The 16,201-nt window shown below is 35.1% G+C and overlaps 4 protein-coding genes across 4 annotated transcripts; 1 reads left to right on the top strand and 3 right to left on the bottom strand.

Annotated features, from left to right (window-relative positions):
• The first annotated feature begins 1,297 nt into the window (after positions 1-1,297).
• LOC149705159 (fatty-acid amide hydrolase 2-B-like) lies at positions 1,298-10,263 on the top strand. Its single transcript, XM_089865358.1, has 8 exons — positions 1,298-1,532; positions 1,709-2,019; positions 8,055-8,274; positions 8,346-8,555; positions 8,620-8,739; positions 8,805-8,959; positions 9,039-9,137; positions 9,197-10,263. The coding sequence occupies exons 2-8, from the start codon at positions 1,816-1,818 to the stop codon at positions 9,800-9,802; spliced, it is 1,614 nt and encodes a 537-aa protein (XP_089721484.1). The 5' UTR covers positions 1,298-1,532; positions 1,709-1,815; the 3' UTR covers positions 9,803-10,263.
• A 150-nt stretch (positions 10,264-10,413) lies between these two features.
• LOC149705160 (uncharacterized) lies at positions 10,414-11,504 on the bottom strand. The gene is made up of 2 exons (XM_089865408.1): positions 11,288-11,504; positions 10,414-11,222 (listed from the first exon to the last, which is right to left on the bottom strand). Exon 2 carries the CDS (start codon positions 11,220-11,222, stop codon positions 10,797-10,799), a length of 426 nt encoding a protein of 141 aa, XP_089721534.1. The 5' UTR covers positions 11,288-11,504; the 3' UTR covers positions 10,414-10,796.
• A 108-nt stretch (positions 11,505-11,612) lies between these two features.
• On the bottom strand, positions 11,613-14,131 carry LOC149705161 (fatty-acid amide hydrolase 2-B-like). Its single transcript, XM_089865360.1, has 6 exons — positions 13,694-14,131; positions 13,403-13,622; positions 13,129-13,338; positions 12,946-13,065; positions 12,625-12,881; positions 11,613-12,556 (listed from the first exon to the last, which is right to left on the bottom strand). Exons 1-6 carry the CDS (start codon positions 13,874-13,876, stop codon positions 11,963-11,965), a joined length of 1,584 nt encoding a protein of 527 aa, XP_089721486.1. The 5' UTR covers positions 13,877-14,131; the 3' UTR covers positions 11,613-11,962.
• Positions 14,132-14,509: 378 nt separating this feature from the next.
• LOC149705162 (peroxiredoxin-4-like) lies at positions 14,510-16,199 on the bottom strand. Its single transcript, XM_089865398.1, has 6 exons — positions 15,879-16,199; positions 15,685-15,802; positions 15,498-15,614; positions 15,316-15,438; positions 14,788-14,953; positions 14,510-14,722 (listed from the first exon to the last, which is right to left on the bottom strand). Exons 1-6 carry the CDS (start codon positions 16,048-16,050, stop codon positions 14,666-14,668), a joined length of 753 nt encoding a protein of 250 aa, XP_089721524.1. The 5' UTR covers positions 16,051-16,199; the 3' UTR covers positions 14,510-14,665.
• Between the last annotated feature and the right edge of the window lie 2 nt (positions 16,200-16,201).

The following is a 16,201-nucleotide window of genomic DNA, read 5'->3' on the forward strand; positions in this document are numbered from 1 at the left end:
AATTAGTAAATTTAGGCCTAGAGGAAATATTAATTCTCTAATAATTTTACAGCGAACAAATTAAATAAAATCTCGCTTGTTGCTTATGAAATTTGTCACCTCATATTAAATGTGAACAGAAAAAAAACATTATAACGTAGGGACACGGGCGATGAACGGTTTTATACGTCTACTCGACACCGTGGCTGAATTTACAAGTACATGTCTCCGCAGCTTGACAACAAAAAGCTTCTATTAGTCAGTCTTTGTACAGCGTTCCAAACACAAAAGTTCAGATATATTTTGGCCTTAATTCAACCTTATCATTCGAGATTACGTAGAAAAGATAAAGGTACTGTGTATGTTAAATCGATAACAGTCATTTCAATATTATGTAGCTAGCAAAATATATCGGTTATCAAACTTTACTAATAACATAAGTTCATAAGATATGTTCCATCCATAAGTTTGTCACTGGTTACAAACTGGAGCTTGTCATGAAGTGACGTAGGTCATAGATTCGAGGTAAAGCGACGCCTGGTCTGGTAAGGCGCTGCTGTCAAAGGCTTACTAAAGTCTAAATAGGAAGATGGACTGCAAAATTAACCGCATGTAGCCAATCAATTCTCGCTTGTCGTTCTCCCAGAACTAGCTCGAGGTGTAAGTCTCTAGCATTATAAATAGTATTGGTAGTGTCATACTTATGGAACAAGTCTTATTAACTTATGCTAATTAAGAAGTAGAAACGCATCGAATTTATATAAAGGGTTAGAATCTTTCAATTTCCAATGAAGTTCACTAGCTTAGGTACTTCCCCTAACCCGTTGGTGTTGATCAGTGATGATTTGTTCACTGTTAATCACCCAAACGACTTAACATTGCCACAACAACCCATTACGAGAAATGTTTTACAACATAAATGTTACAAATGTCATCCGTCGATAGCGTCCGGAGTATGACATTAGTTCATTCGTTTTAATTGTTAAATTAAACGCGTTGAAACCGTACTGATTTAATTTCAGTACAAGTGCCTGTTAATCCTGTACAAGGTAGTCCACTTAAAATCCCAGTTTCTCATGTATACGTAAAAATAATTATATAATGAATAGTTGAGAGTTAATGACAGTAAAACATTTCCAGCAATGACGCCAATGTTTTGCATAAATAAAAACATTAAAATTTCGTAATCAAATTCTACTTTCCCCTCAATATAATTAATTTAGAACTTGTTCCAACATATAAATCCTTCTTTCCCTCCCTGACGAATTGGTTAGAAAGAAATCTAAAGAATCGATTGAGCGGGTGAAACGGCGCAAACTCCGTGATAGAGCAAAGTATACCGGGCCCTTGACCAGACCAAACCAAACCAGAATTTCCGCATCTGAGCTCGTAGCGGCTGCGAAACGGCTCCAGCACCGGAACTTAACGTTATCAATATGCAAGTTAGAGACGGTATTTCCCCGGTTAAAAAGTTAAAATCGAAAGTTTAAAATCTAGAGAAAGCCGACGTTCCCGGCGTCGGATACAAACATGTCTTGAAAAACGCTTTCAAAGTATACACATAGCATAGCCTTGGTGGTGTTGTTAGAAATAGCGAGCGCGAGCTAACTCTACCGCCTATATCTTTGGATAAGGATAACTTTGACAATAAGGGAGAGAGGACTGACTTCCTTCAAAATCTCCCTTCAGATATTTTATAACATAAACGTATTCTTCTCATTCTGAAAAGGTCTTGTCTTCTGTCGGACGCGCGTCTTCGTCTAAGCTCACGACGGATCGTCTTTGCTTTATCAAAGGTTGGCATCTTGATTCTTCTTCCTTCAGTGGCGAGCGACCATGGCCCGTTCAAATAAACGCGATAAAATGATCGTCAACTTTATCAAAAGGATCTTTCTGGTCTACAGTAAAGTGTTGAGCTTTTTTGTCTACAAGATATTTAGCGTTTTTGACGGATACGCCAATAAGAGATTGCCCCCCATAAGGAATCGACTTTTGTTGTTACCAGCCACTGTTTTGGCCGAAGAGATTCGCACGTGCAAGGTGAGATAATTAACCACGTTTCTAAATGGTTTTTGGTTGACGGTTTCGCGGTTTTATGGGTTTTAAGTATTGAAATACTCGTAGTGACAATTGAATGAGGTGTAATTAACAATTTACTTAATTATCACATATTTTCTGATGGTATTACGTAATTATTTATTAATCAAGTGGTCTTGTATCCTCGAAGTTAATGAAAATTCAGGCAGATGTAGGAAAACCTCAATTATTTCCACGTATTCTCTAATTACCAGACCACAAATAAAGGGTTGCGCAATTCACTTATTTAGTTGTTTAGAATAGCGTGCACTTATATAATTGAAAATAAATTGCAAATAGCTAAAGTACTTTTTCTTAATAGGGTCCCGTAATCAATTGTTTAATCTTAAATTTCCTTATCTTATAAGGGTTAAATTTGAATATTATATTTTTCTCGAGTTTTGACCTTTCGGGGGTAATTTTTTTTTTTCAATCATAAATATATTCAGGGGTTTTCCCACGTGACCCTGTTTATGAAAAGATTCTCTGTTGCGTAGCAGATTTTTTGGTTTGTCGGGAAATGTATTTTGTAGCGTCACTAATTTAGTTAAAACACCACCGAAATTATACACTTGATAGACCCTCGAGAATAAAAGATTAATTTAACGCCGTGTTAATCCATGAGAGAAATGACGTCATACCATAAAGATCACCAGGAAGATAGAAATGACACGGGGAATCTTTATGGTGTCGTGATGGTGGTACGGGAGATGGTGTCAAAACTCTTTAACACCACCAAGTCTAAGTGGTGGTATTTTTACCCACATCTCACATTTTAATATAAAAATATTCCACGTGTCGCCTCTATTTTATGATTCTGATGATATTAATGTCAGGAATAACAGTCTTAGTAGTACAATATTATTAAACGAAAATTTATATTTTTGATTAAGTATTTAATTTTGATTTAAATGACTTGACTTGTTTATATGGACTAGTTTAACGATACGATAATAATCTCTTTTCTTTCTTTAATATCTTTAGACAGCTTTGGGGTTTAAATTACAATCTCGAATTTCCCGTTTCAAAAATTCCCTTTAATAAAAAATCCCGTGAAATTGGAGTAATTCTTTTAATCCAATTTCCTTCAGATAGAAATATATCGGATGAAATTCAAATTTTATTTATTTTGGCTGTTATATTAAACCCGCAGACACAATTGACGCTTCTACCGAATTTTCGTCTAGGTTTTCCTTTCAGTGTCAGTCTCAATAAAATAATAATAAAAAAAAATTAGAGTTCTAGATTTATAAATTCCGAAGATTTTTACGTAATCTGGGCACGGATAAATTAGTTTCCGATAATTTCCGTACTTTCGATGGTGCAAATAGAAAGGCCTAAATACTGGGTTACGATAAATAGAGCTATACTTCACTTGGAGAGAGGGTGCTTTAAATTTTCAAAATATATGATAATTATCGTGAACCATTATCGTTTGTTTTTAGGTCTTTAATTAACCTACGATATTTTTTATAATATCTGTCACTTCTGTCGTAATTTTTCTTAACTTTTTTTGGCTATAAAAAGGGTATCCAATTAGAAAATAAAAATTTTGGCTGCCATGTTTACAAAATGTTGGCGAAATAATAATTCCCAATTAAAGTTCTGTTATTTAGTAAACAGGAAATTAATTTTTCCCAAGGCCTTGCCAACAAAAAACAGTTCCAAATCCTCGTAAACCGTACTGTATCCACCCACTGAGATAGTTCTATGTAAATAATATCACCCTGTATTTGTAGCGCAAATATTTATACTTAATTCGAATGTATTCAACTTTTAAATTTGCTCTACGCCAATATTAAAATGTTTATAGTTTTAACTACAGCCAATTTTACATTGAATTGAAAAATAAATAGGGGATAAAAACTGTTTAAAAAAAACATCTAACCAAGGTTGTCGAAAATTGAAATTGGTTTTTCAGTGATAAAGTAATTTTAACTCCAAGGTCGACAACTATTGAAAAAAATTTTTTTATAAAAACGTCTTCGAGAATGTTTTCAAGGGAGTTTTTTTACTATATTTATTAATATCGCGTTTAAATTGGTCTTATCTTCAATTAGCTTACCAAATTACTATTATGGTATCAAATTATATTAATTACGCACTAGCTTATGATTCAATAATGTTGAAAAGGCATTACCATATACCTAAGGTCTTTACTATGATTATTAAACTACAATCAAATACATTTTTTCTCAAAATGTCCTTAAAACGATGTAAAATGTGAATTCAATTTTATCTGAAATGACTGATCTAACAAGGAATTTCTTTGGATTATGAATTTTTAAGTAATATCACATTATTTTCGTGACCATTGTGTTGACGTTACGTAAATCTTCTTCTGACCAATTTTAAGATTTTCACCGATAACACCGCAATTCTTTAAATTGAGATTCAGTCGAAGCATGCATGAACCAGAAGGTTCATGGTCGAAATAGAAATACGTAGATAGTGATTTCGCTAAATCTGATCTGCATCTTAAAATTCTATTCATCCCTTAGGTATTCAAGAATATCAAATGAAGTCGTGTCTTATTGGTTGACCACTTTTAAAAGAATATTTTATACTTAAACGCGAGAATGAATAACGTTTCAAGATATTGATTACTCTATTTTCGATTGGTGATTTATTCTTTTGAAAGATATTATTTAAAATTCTAAACACGATAGATATAATCGAGGGGGGTAGACACTTTGGATCTCTGTGTACACCTGAGTTCAAAAGAGTTCAGCTTTGACAGTACATTGAGTTCAAGACATATTGTACACCTGAGTTCTCAAGTGTCTACCCCCTCGGATATAATAGACGCTCTTAAAAGGACGAACGCGTTAGTATAAAAATATTTGCCCAGTCATGAAAATAAACGATGTCTCGGCATAAGTTTATAAGATATGTTGCTTCCATAAGTATGACACTACCTATACATCGTAATGCTACTGAGAGACTTATAGCTCGAGCTAGTTCTAGGAGAACGACAAACGAGAATTGCAGACTACACTCGGTGGTTAATTTTGCATGACTTCCATCTAGTCCTATTTAGTCTGCATTACTAAGCCCAAATTTGACAGCAGCACCTGACCAGGTGTCGCTTTACCTCGAATCAATGACCTACCTCACTCACTTCAAAATTACAAGCTCCAGTTTGTAACCAGTGAAAAACTTATGGTGTTAACATATCTTATGAACTTATGGTTGCGTTTAATTCTAAAACAGAGTACCTACATACCGTAACACGATCTTTATTACTTTTAAAACATTTTTATTTAGGTTGAAGGCTCATTTACTAATCATTACGGGAACGTCAAAACAATAGTTACGAAGTTTTTAACAACGACGGTTTCTATACTGAGCCGCTTTTCAATTAGAAATTCGAGGATACTTAACACGTGTCTTCCCTAACAGGGGTTGCGTGAAAAACCTAGTCCGTATTGCTATAACATAAGTTTATAAGTGATTGTTCCATAAGTATGACACTACTCATACTTCGTAATGCTACTGAGAGACTTACAGCTTGAGCTATAGTTCAAGAACGACGGAAGCGGGTATTGTAGACTACACTCGATGGGTATTAATTTTGCAAGGACTTCCATCATCCTATTTAGTCTGCAACTCTGCATTACTAAGCCTCCTTTGACAACAGGTCCTGACCACGCGTCGCTTTACCTCAAATCTATGACCTACCTCCCTCACTTCTTGACAAGCTCCAGTTTCTAAGTTACCAGAATTTACAAACTTATGGAAAATATCTCATGAATTTATGCTATAATAGGATTTTAAAAGTTAAAAAACGGGACAGAAATTCTAGCAAATACTTACATCTAAATTTAGCGTGAGAATTAATATTTTTCATAATTTATAAATTCGGACTGAAATTGAAATTTTTTCCGAGTGAAAAATTTAAAATTTCTTTAACGATTTGGCTTTCATAGCTTGTAGACTTTGTTTTAATAGAAACTGTAAAAAAATATATACGTACCCGCTATTCTTTCCCCAGGTTGTCATTTTATCAAAATACGAGAAAAACTACAATTCTTTCAAATGACAAAGCGTTAATTATGGGAACGATAGTAAATATTTGTGTATTGTACTAAAATTTCCTCGTACTACCAAACATACTCCCGTAAAACCGGCCATTAGTATTATAGGTCACTAAAAAAACTCGGGAAAAAAAATCATCATCAATATTTTTGAAGAGCAAACTTTGACATAAGGAAAAATTTCATAAAAAAATTGTCTATTTAATGATGGTACACAAAACTTAAAAAAATTACGGGGAAACTTGATTTAACAAATAATAATATCAGTCCATTAACTAAAGTAAGACATTTTTAGCTGAAAAATTAAAATGCTTCGTACCCACGGTTTACTTTGATCGTTAAGTCTTAATTAACAGATTTTAATTAATCTTAGCCACTTTTTTAATTGATTTAGGCAATTTTTGATTGTTAGAATTAATTTTACTAAATAAATTTATTTAATTAAGTAAATTATTATTATTATTTTATTTTTTCTAATCAATAAATAAAATAATTTTAACAGAAATTACTTCGAGATAAGGAACTTTTGATAGCGTTAATAGCGATTTTCTCTTTTTTTTAAGTTGTGAAAAAAACTTTATTCTCGCGAGTGACCCCATTTTATCGGAACCCAAATTTCACTTAACAAAATAATAAAGAAAAAATTACAAAAAAAATTAAAAAGCGTTTTGTTAATACCTTTGTTGAATATTCTATAGAATTTCTAATTGAAGGATTTGAAGTTTCTATTGAAAACAAAATCATTTCCGGAAGTTGGTGCCGGTTGCTGGGGTGAAGATATTTTAACCCGCCACTAGCTCCTTTTTCTTTTCTTTAAAATCACACTTGAAGAATTTAAGAGTTAAACGAGTTTGAAATGACCGACAGAGCAGAAAGGCCGGCACACAAAATTATAAAAAAACCACAATCAAACAATGAGCGGGGTTAGGTGGACTTTCATTGTGTAACGACGGGTTTACCAAGATATTTGGGGGTGTTGAACATTTTTGATTTGCCATATTGAGGAATATTAAAATTCCAATGATGGTTGAGAACATGAAATTTCAAGGCTTAATTTATGCGCGTTAGACGCAACAGACTGCTTTGAAATTTGAAATTTAACCCTAACAGATTTAAATTGAGAATTATTTTTCATGAAAATATTCGCTACATTTCCTTCAAATTTAAATTATTTCATAAAATACTTAACTAACGATTAGGGAATCATTCTAGCAAATGAAAAAAAAAGAGTGAAATCCTCAATCACCCATGCGTTAAGTCTGCTATGAATTTGGCGTAGGTTTAAACTGATTAAAATTAAAATATGCAGCCGATATTAATAAACTGTCTGAAGATAATGTTAAATAAAATTAAGAATGAGGTCTTCATAAAGGCTAAAAGACTAAATGATGTATAATTTCACATCCGACTTTAATGTGACTTTAAAACATTGTCATATCCATGATCTCGACCACGCGGAAGCGACGGTATCATTTACGTCATCTTCCTTTCAAAAGACTTGCTATAAAAAACCACCCATTCTTGGTTAGGCTAATCTGAACCTTTAAATATATCCCATTTCCAGACAACGGGTTATCCCATATCAATTAAACGCTAGCTAAAATCAGAATTTTTAGGAAATTATAAGATAAAAGTTTCCTTTACCGATCAACTTTTTGGATGTTTTTCATTTTCTAAATTTAAACTCGGCAGGCGTTAATGTTTGGACTGCTGGTATATCCGAGGCCATTAAATTGACCAGGAAGTGGATAGTCTGTAATGCTGGTTACCATATCCGTCTCTAGAATATTAATAAATAAGCAAGCGCAACTAAAAAACCAATTTTGTTTACGACGATTTCCTGAAAATTGGATAAGGTTATAGAGGGTCACGCTCGTAAGGTTTATCGCGTAAATTTTTCCCGAATACATTTAAGAGAGATGACAAGTTATTGTATAATGAAGTTGACGCAATTACTTTCAGACAACGTCCGAAACGATCGTCCGAGCTTACATAGACCGAGCCTTAGACGTCAACAAATTTATTAACGCTGTCGTTGAGGAGCGCTACGAGGAGGCCCTAATAGAGGCGCGAAATGTTGACAATTACATCAGAAATTGCCGCAAATCGCCCGAAGAAATAGCCAAAGAAAAACCATTCTTAGGAGTTCCTATTACAATAAAAGCCAACATAGCTTGCCAAGGTTTGCAAACAATCAAACTTTCCCCTTATTCTCATATAAAATGCTGAAAACCGCTTAATTACAACCTACAGGTTTAACCTACGACTTGGGACTGGTCAGTCGTAAGGGTATCAAGTCCGAAAAGGACGCTGAGGTCAAGAGAGAAGTGGACAAAGCCGGATTCATTACCATCGCCTTAACAAACATCCCAGAAATGTGTTGTAGTTGGAACTCCTTCAACCGAATATACGGACAAACTAGAAATCCGTATAACCTTACTAGATCATCCGGCGGAAGCAGTGGTATTGTACATAACCATATACCTTTTAACAGTAATCGAAATTACACGGAGGTATTTTGAAACAGGTGGTGAAGGTGCCATGATATCTTCGTGCGCCTCGGTTCTTGGCGTCGGAAATGATATGGCCGGAAGTATTCGAATACCTTGTTGTTTAACGGGACTTTTCGGACATAAGCCAACTAGAGGCGAGTTGTTGCGGAATAGACTTAAGGCGTGATTTGGTATTTTCTTAAAAGTTTCGCGTTTTCAGGTTTGGTTTCCAGTAAGGGTATTTTCCCAGACAATGACGTGGTTAAGGAGTTACTAACAAATGGGCCCATGTGTCGTTACGCCAGTGATCTTGGACCTTTTCTTCGAATCTTGATGAAACCCGAAGAAGCAACCAAAATTGATCTTAATAAAAAGGTCAGACCCAAACTTACGAAGAGCATTATTGGGTTATGGCATAACGAGTGAGTTTCCTTAACTACGTTTGTCTTTATAGATTGATATAAGAAAGATTAAAGTTTACTATTTTGATGATGACATCGGATCACCGTTGGTTTGTCATTTGACCAAGGAAGTTCGTCAAGGCATCAGAAAGGTATTGGGAAGACAAGTTACGATTCAATTATTCTTAACACTAAGTCATATCTTCACCAGGCCGCGTCGTATTTCGAGACTCAATACGGAATTATTCCTGAAAAATTAAACCTGCCAGCACTGACTCATAGTTCAAACTGTTTCACCGTCAAAAGCGTCAAGTGTCTTAAGCGAAGTCTCGCCTCCATTTTGGCGGACGACGAAAATTCAGAGTTGGATGTTTTCACCGAATTGCTCAAGATCCCATTCGGCCAATCAAAATTCACTTCAGCCGCTCTCTTTTTCGCCTTCATGGAAAGATTAACGCCGCAGAAAAATTCGCGATTTTACGAAATATACGAAAAATTAACTTACTCGATCGAAAATGAACTAGACGCTATTTTGAAAGATCAAGACGCGGTTCTCATTTTCCCCTCATTCCCCGAAGAGGCTCCGCATCCTTTAATGGAAATATCCAAGATTCATATTATATCTTATTATTGTTTGTTTAACGTATTGGGTTTTCCCGCAACCCAATGTCCCCTCGGTTTGAGCAAAAACGGCTTACCATTGGGAATACAAATAATCGGAGCCAAGTACAAAGATCATTTGACCATCGCGGTCGCGAACGAAATTGAAAAGGCGTTCGGTGGTTGGAAAGCGCCTTGCCCCGTTCTGACATCGTGATAATTAAAAGAGTAGCTTTATTAATAACTAATCAAAATTGTTTTCGTTTTCAAGTATATTATTGTGATTTTTTTTGTGCCATTACGTCCCGCGTATCTAACTTATATTCAATTAATATAGTTTTTATTATAAACATTAACTATTAATCAACTTCGGATTTGTTTCATTACTCAATAATCTATCCACTCTACATTTTAATTGCCATCTTTTACTTGGACCATAAATCTTTAACTTTAGTTTCCCCCTCGAACTGAACAAATTCAGCACACTGACATGGCATTATTATGGCACACTACCTTACACTTATTCTATGAAGTTTCTGAAAATTTGGCTCAATTTACTGGTATTATTACTCTGGATAATTTATATTATTTTCTAGCACTATTTTCTTATGAAACTAATTTTCTATATAAATTGTATTTCTGAAATAATTATTAAACCAATCGTATATTTGTCGTTCATGAAGTTTAACTTTTATCAGTTTCTATAATGCCGGTGGCAGCCGCATCTTCAACATTCTTCTCCTCTTCAATATACTGAGGCTCCTGCACCACAGCATAGTCCTCAGTTACCTTCACTGCAGTATATTCATCATACACTTAGAAGAAGATCGTATCGGATCAAAAGGACTTTATAAATTCCGATTTTGGACGTGTTTGGTCTAAAAATGAACCAAATTTAATATTAAAATATTTACAAACGAAAGAATATATCAGAATTTTATAACCGTGAAATTTATACGAGAAGCTTATAATAAAGCCTAGAATTGTTTGGATATTTATAACAGTGGCATAAATAAACTAAAAAATTGCTCATGAGTGGCGAACTAAAAATGCATGAAAAGTCTTGAAATATAAATAACAATAATAGACTTCTGGCAATCTTATCAGCATTCCGTCGCCAGTGTTAGTGCTTTTATAATTGATAAACATTTTTTGTTACTTTGATAAACTTGAACTATAGTAATCAACGCAAATATTTAGTCAATTGTTGTTCAAGGACCAGTGCACTTTGAAGGTCCATCCAGCATGCAAAGTACTTCGAAATCCTTCTTCGCCACACCGTGACCACCATGGCCGTGGTGTTTACACTCGTGTTTAGGTACATCTCTGCCCATCAAGAAGTTATAGGTGATGACAAAAATGGCTTCCACGATAAGAGTTAAAAGACCAAAGCTGACGAAAGCGATTCCGATGAAATTCCCGGGAATACTGTATTTCTCCGCCAATGATTCGTATTGGCTTTCGACTAGATAATGCAGGCAAATCATAACCGTCCCAGTTATGACCAAAAATAGGGCTAAGAGGGAACAAAGCAAGGCGCTATTTTGCAGAAGCGACACACCGTCTCTCGACTCCAATTTCTGAGCCGTCAAAAGGTTGGGGATGCTGTTACGTAGTGGTACCTTAGTTTTATGCATCTAATTTAATAATTAATATCAATTAATGTTTAGTAATTAATTAAATAATAGTTAATTAATAGTACCTTTTTAGTCCTTTCTACTTTTAGTTATTTGGATATGTTGTTAAAGTGTCTGACACCTTTCTCAACGCAACGAAATTTAACGGGTGAAGCCGTTCAAGTATTTTTTCGCTTAATTGGATTATAAATGTTACCGATATCGAAGTCTATGGCTTGAAGTTACACACCGGGACAGGTGATCGATACGGAAAATGTTATGACAATTCTGAACAGCTTTACTTCGTGTAATGTACATCTGTAGGTATCGATTTTACTTTGGCCCAATTATAAGTGGATGGATTTAAAACCGAATTAAGATGAAAATTAAGTAAAATATACAAGACACCAATATGAACTATTTATTTATGTAAAATAAGCTTTAATTGAACAGGTGAGTATATAGAAAATTACGAACTTTCATTTAACTCTTTGTACACTTAAGTTGTAATCAGCTTCTGATATCTGTTACATAAGTATGCCATTTCGGTTTACCTTTTAATACTTAAGCCTTAGGAAGAAAATTAGGCTATAATTCCACTTCATCTTCCTCCATAATTAGTCTTAAACTTTGAGAGTTTCATTTGACGAATACATGGAACATAATGAACTTTACTTATTACATTTACTTCACATAGTAGAATTGTAGACATAAATTTTTAGGTTAGGCCTATATTTTCTCCATACTCCGGAACTTGATTATTACCGAGCAGGATTAACCCATCCACCAAAAGCTTTATCAATTTCCTCAGCAACCGCGATGGTCAAGCGATCGTTGTGCTGCGTTCCAATAACTTGAACGCCAAGTGGCAAACCTTCCTTACTAAGGCCCATGGGACATTCAGTTGACGGATACCCCAAAAAGTTGAAAATTGACGTATAACAAATGTTTTGAAGCTTAAAAATTTGTTCCTCGTGGTAGTATGGCAAGTCGGGTTGCGGTGGAAAGATGAAAACTCCATTTTCACCTAAAGTCTCGTTCAACTCTCGGTCCAGTCGTTCTAATAATTCGTTGTTACGCTTAACCACTTCCGGTTGTGTCACGTTAGAGTACTTGACAGCCGCCACGTAGTACAGAAAGTGAAGAGTGTGTTTGGACACTCGGAAAAACCATTTAACGAATTCAAACGGTATATCGAATAAAGATTCTTCTTTGCCAGTTACAACTTCAATTAGACTTGGCGCTTTGGCCGTGGCGTATTTGGTGTACATCATGGAAGGGAAACGGGTCATGGGAACCGGAAGTTTTATCCTCTTAGCCGTGTTACCGGTAACGTCTTCCAAGTGCAAGACCGCCTGGAACAATTGAAATTAAAAGGATTGAAATCAGTGTTTTTCGTAGCGAGTTGCTACGTCCAGCTTACCTTCAAAACTGAATTCCTAAGTTGAAAATTTAAAGGACAAAGAAATCCACCTTTGCCATAATCATCCGTGTAATAAACTTGTACTTTCTTGAGATCCACATTTTCGGACAATTTTAATTTGCTCTTGTTTTCTCCGGCAAGTACTTTAAGCAATGGTAACAAATCTTTCGCGTGTCGCGCAATGGGACCGGTAACGTTAAAGTTATCTAAATCTGTCCTGTATGAAGACGGGAATTGTCCTTTATTTGACACAATCCCTAGAAAAATGCCAATAGTGTTAAAACTAATTAGTCTTTTTCATTTAGTCTAGAGGGCAAGTACTTTTAGTGGGCTTATGTCCGAAAACGCCGCAATTATACGACGGGATTCGTATGCTACCGCCCAAGTCATTTCCCACACCGAAGAAAGTGGCAGCCGAGGTCACTAAAGCGGCTTCGCCACCTGGAAGTATTCATCGGGTTAGAATTAAGTAACACACCTTAATATAAGTCATCAACATCTTACCACTGCTTCCGCCTGGAATCCTAGTCAGGTCGTAAGGGTTCAGTGTTTTCCCGTAGAGTTTGCAACTCGAATCCATCCACATACAATATTCGGGTACGTTAGAAATACACAACGGTATAGCACCCACTTTACGTAACGAGGCAACAGCTTCGCTGTCTTCCTTAGCCTTATCATTCTTTTTGATAACAACACCGGAATTCAAGGTTAAGCCTAATTGAGATGAAAACACGTTCTATAATGAAATATAATCTACAAGTATAGTTAAATAATTTACCTTCAATGCCAATCGCGTTTTTGCTACTGAATGGTACACCGAGTAATGGTTTTTCCCGGGCTAATTCTTCGGGGCTTTTACCAGAGTTGGTAATATATTCGTCAATAGCTTTCGCATCGTCAATGGCCTGGTTAAAACGCTTGTCAACAACGGCGTTAATAACCGGGTTGACATCAACGATTCTTCTAATACACGCTTTAACCACTTCTTCCGAAGATATCTGATGTTCGAGAAAACTGGCATCAAGTAATTGTTTAAAGGGATGGGACTAGGCGTTGGGTTTTAAATTACCTGTCGTGTTCGAATCTTTTCGGCCAAATCAACTACCGATTCTTTCAAAATATCATCCTTAATTTTCGGTAGTTTACCTTTACGACTTCCGATAATTACCGTCAAAAATTTATGAACTGTCAATTCAAGGGCCCGAAAAGCTAGTTCTAAAACGAACCACAATAGACTTTGAAAGCAAATCATGTTTAAAACCCGTAGTTCCAACCCGAATAAACGATTCAAGAAACCGTTTCGATGCTGAAGTTGAAATATAATATAGGGCGAGATATTAAGCGTTATCTTTTCTATTAAAAACTATCTGCGTCATAAACATACGATACTTTTTGAAATTTATCTGCGAGAGAGAGAGAGAGAATTGAAATTGCAGTCAGATGAATATCGAACCATAACGAAGTGTCGATATTTTCAAACTAGAGACGCAATTCGAAACCACACTGACTCCAAAATCAAAATATATTACGCGCAAATATATATTTATTCATGTTCAATTTGAATGCATTTGCAGTCAAAACATCGGCTTTCAAGTATACCCAATAAACTAAAATCCATCGATGGTTAACTTCTGAATGAAGATAAAAATATTCGTGTTAATTCTTATTCGAATCCATTTCTATATCGTCTAGACCACTGTTCGAAAGAGGATAACGTAGTATCTATCTCCAACGAATGAAAAATGAAAAGAAGCATCACTTTGGGAATGAACTGTCAGTGCACACTATGTGTAGTGTCACGTGTCGTCCGCCTACGCATTCGATAAAAAGAATTGGTATCTCATATCGTAGAAATGATTAATTTTAAACGCTCGACAAATATATATACCGGTCTTTTAAAAAAATTTTATTGTCCCATAGAAAAATGCACAATTATACAAATAGACTAGGCATTGCGCAAAGTAAAAAAATGCCGCTCCAATTAGTGATAAAAATCCAATCTCATTATTATTCATTAATATAAATGTTTCTGGTGCGCCTTTTAGTTGGAGTTCATTTTACTGAAATACTTCAATTTATCCTCGGGATTTGGAATTATCTACGATATTAATTAAGTTTAATTAGGGTCTTAATTCAAGTTGCTATTCAATATATATAACTTACAGTTTCCCCTCCTGGTTTCCAACCAGCGGGACAAACTTCACCATGCACATCGGTATATTGGAATGCTTGTACAAGTCTTAGAGTCTCGTCTACCGATCGACCCACTGGTAGATCATTCATGGTGATTTGTCTTAATACTCCATTTGTATCAATAATAAATAATCCCCTTTCAAACAAATTCGTTTAATTAAATTAAATTAATTGAAGCGATATTCTCGAAAAAGTCGAAATAGCTTCAGTGGAACTAGAACCAACCAAGGCTTAGCTTAGGCCTTGGCGCAAACTAACTACGATGTAGAGACGTGGGACTGGGATTTAAATAAAAACGATAACAGGGTAGTGGTGGCATCTCGCGGCATTTATTGAAAATAAAGATAACCAGAGTCCGCCCAACAATATTTTCGCAACGCGCAACTGGCGACATCTCGCGGCAATAAAAGGAAGTAGTTCCGTTTGAATTAGACGATTAAAGAAATTAAAAATGCCTCGATTCTAGTCCCTTACAGACATCGTGCCCCCAATATTTACCTCAATGTGTGCCCCAAGTCTTCCAGATAAACCCCATAGTCTTTAGAAATTTGATGTGTTTGATCTGATAGCAATGGAATATTAATTGGACCCAAACCTCCTTGTTTTCTGGGAGTTTTAATCCTTAAATAATAAAATTAAGTTTAGGTCCAACTTCGAGTATAAATCTTCTTAAAAATTACCAAGCCGAGTGCGTAAATGGAGAATCAACAGAACAAGCTACAACTTCAGTATTAATTGCTTTAAATTCCTTAATTCGATCGCTAAATGCAATAATTTCAGTTGGACACACGAATGTGCTAAAATAATGGGATTCGCGAGTAATTATTGCAGAAATAATAATTGGCAAAATACGCGTAGAAATCTTACAAATCCAATGGATAAAAGAAGAAAACTAGATATTTTCCTCTAAAATCCGATAACTTTAACTCTTTAAATTCCTTATTAATAATTGCTGTTCCTGTAAAATTCGGAGCTGGTTTCGAAACTACCAAATTTAAAAATGTTAATTATATTTAGCGTTTAAATTAATATTAGTAGTAGTAGTTCAATTCTAATCTTACTAAGAGCTTTGCTCCAGTGCATAGAATGTCCAGAAGCGTGACGGGTTTCTTGAGGATATACCTGACCATTTCCGTAATTATAACATTGCTCTTCGCTACTAACCCAAGTTGCGCTTAACAATGCTAACGTTATAATTAAAATTGAATTCGGAAATAGTTTAAATTCTATCATAATTTAAAGAAGCTAACGTATGGTAAGTAACAATAGATAAGGACAGCGTGGCTGATTGTCAATGTACCGGTGTTTTTATATATATTACTAGGCTGTCAAGTTAACAGGCGGTTTCACAGTGAACAGCCCCTGAACTAAGATAATCAGTTTT

Source organism: Phalangium opilio, unplaced genomic scaffold, assembly GCF_054372755.1.
Source record: "Phalangium opilio isolate 3A_F unplaced genomic scaffold, DU_Popi_V2 ptg000014l_1, whole genome shotgun sequence".
Taxonomy (NCBI): Eukaryota; Metazoa; Arthropoda; class Arachnida; order Opiliones; family Phalangiidae; genus Phalangium; species Phalangium opilio.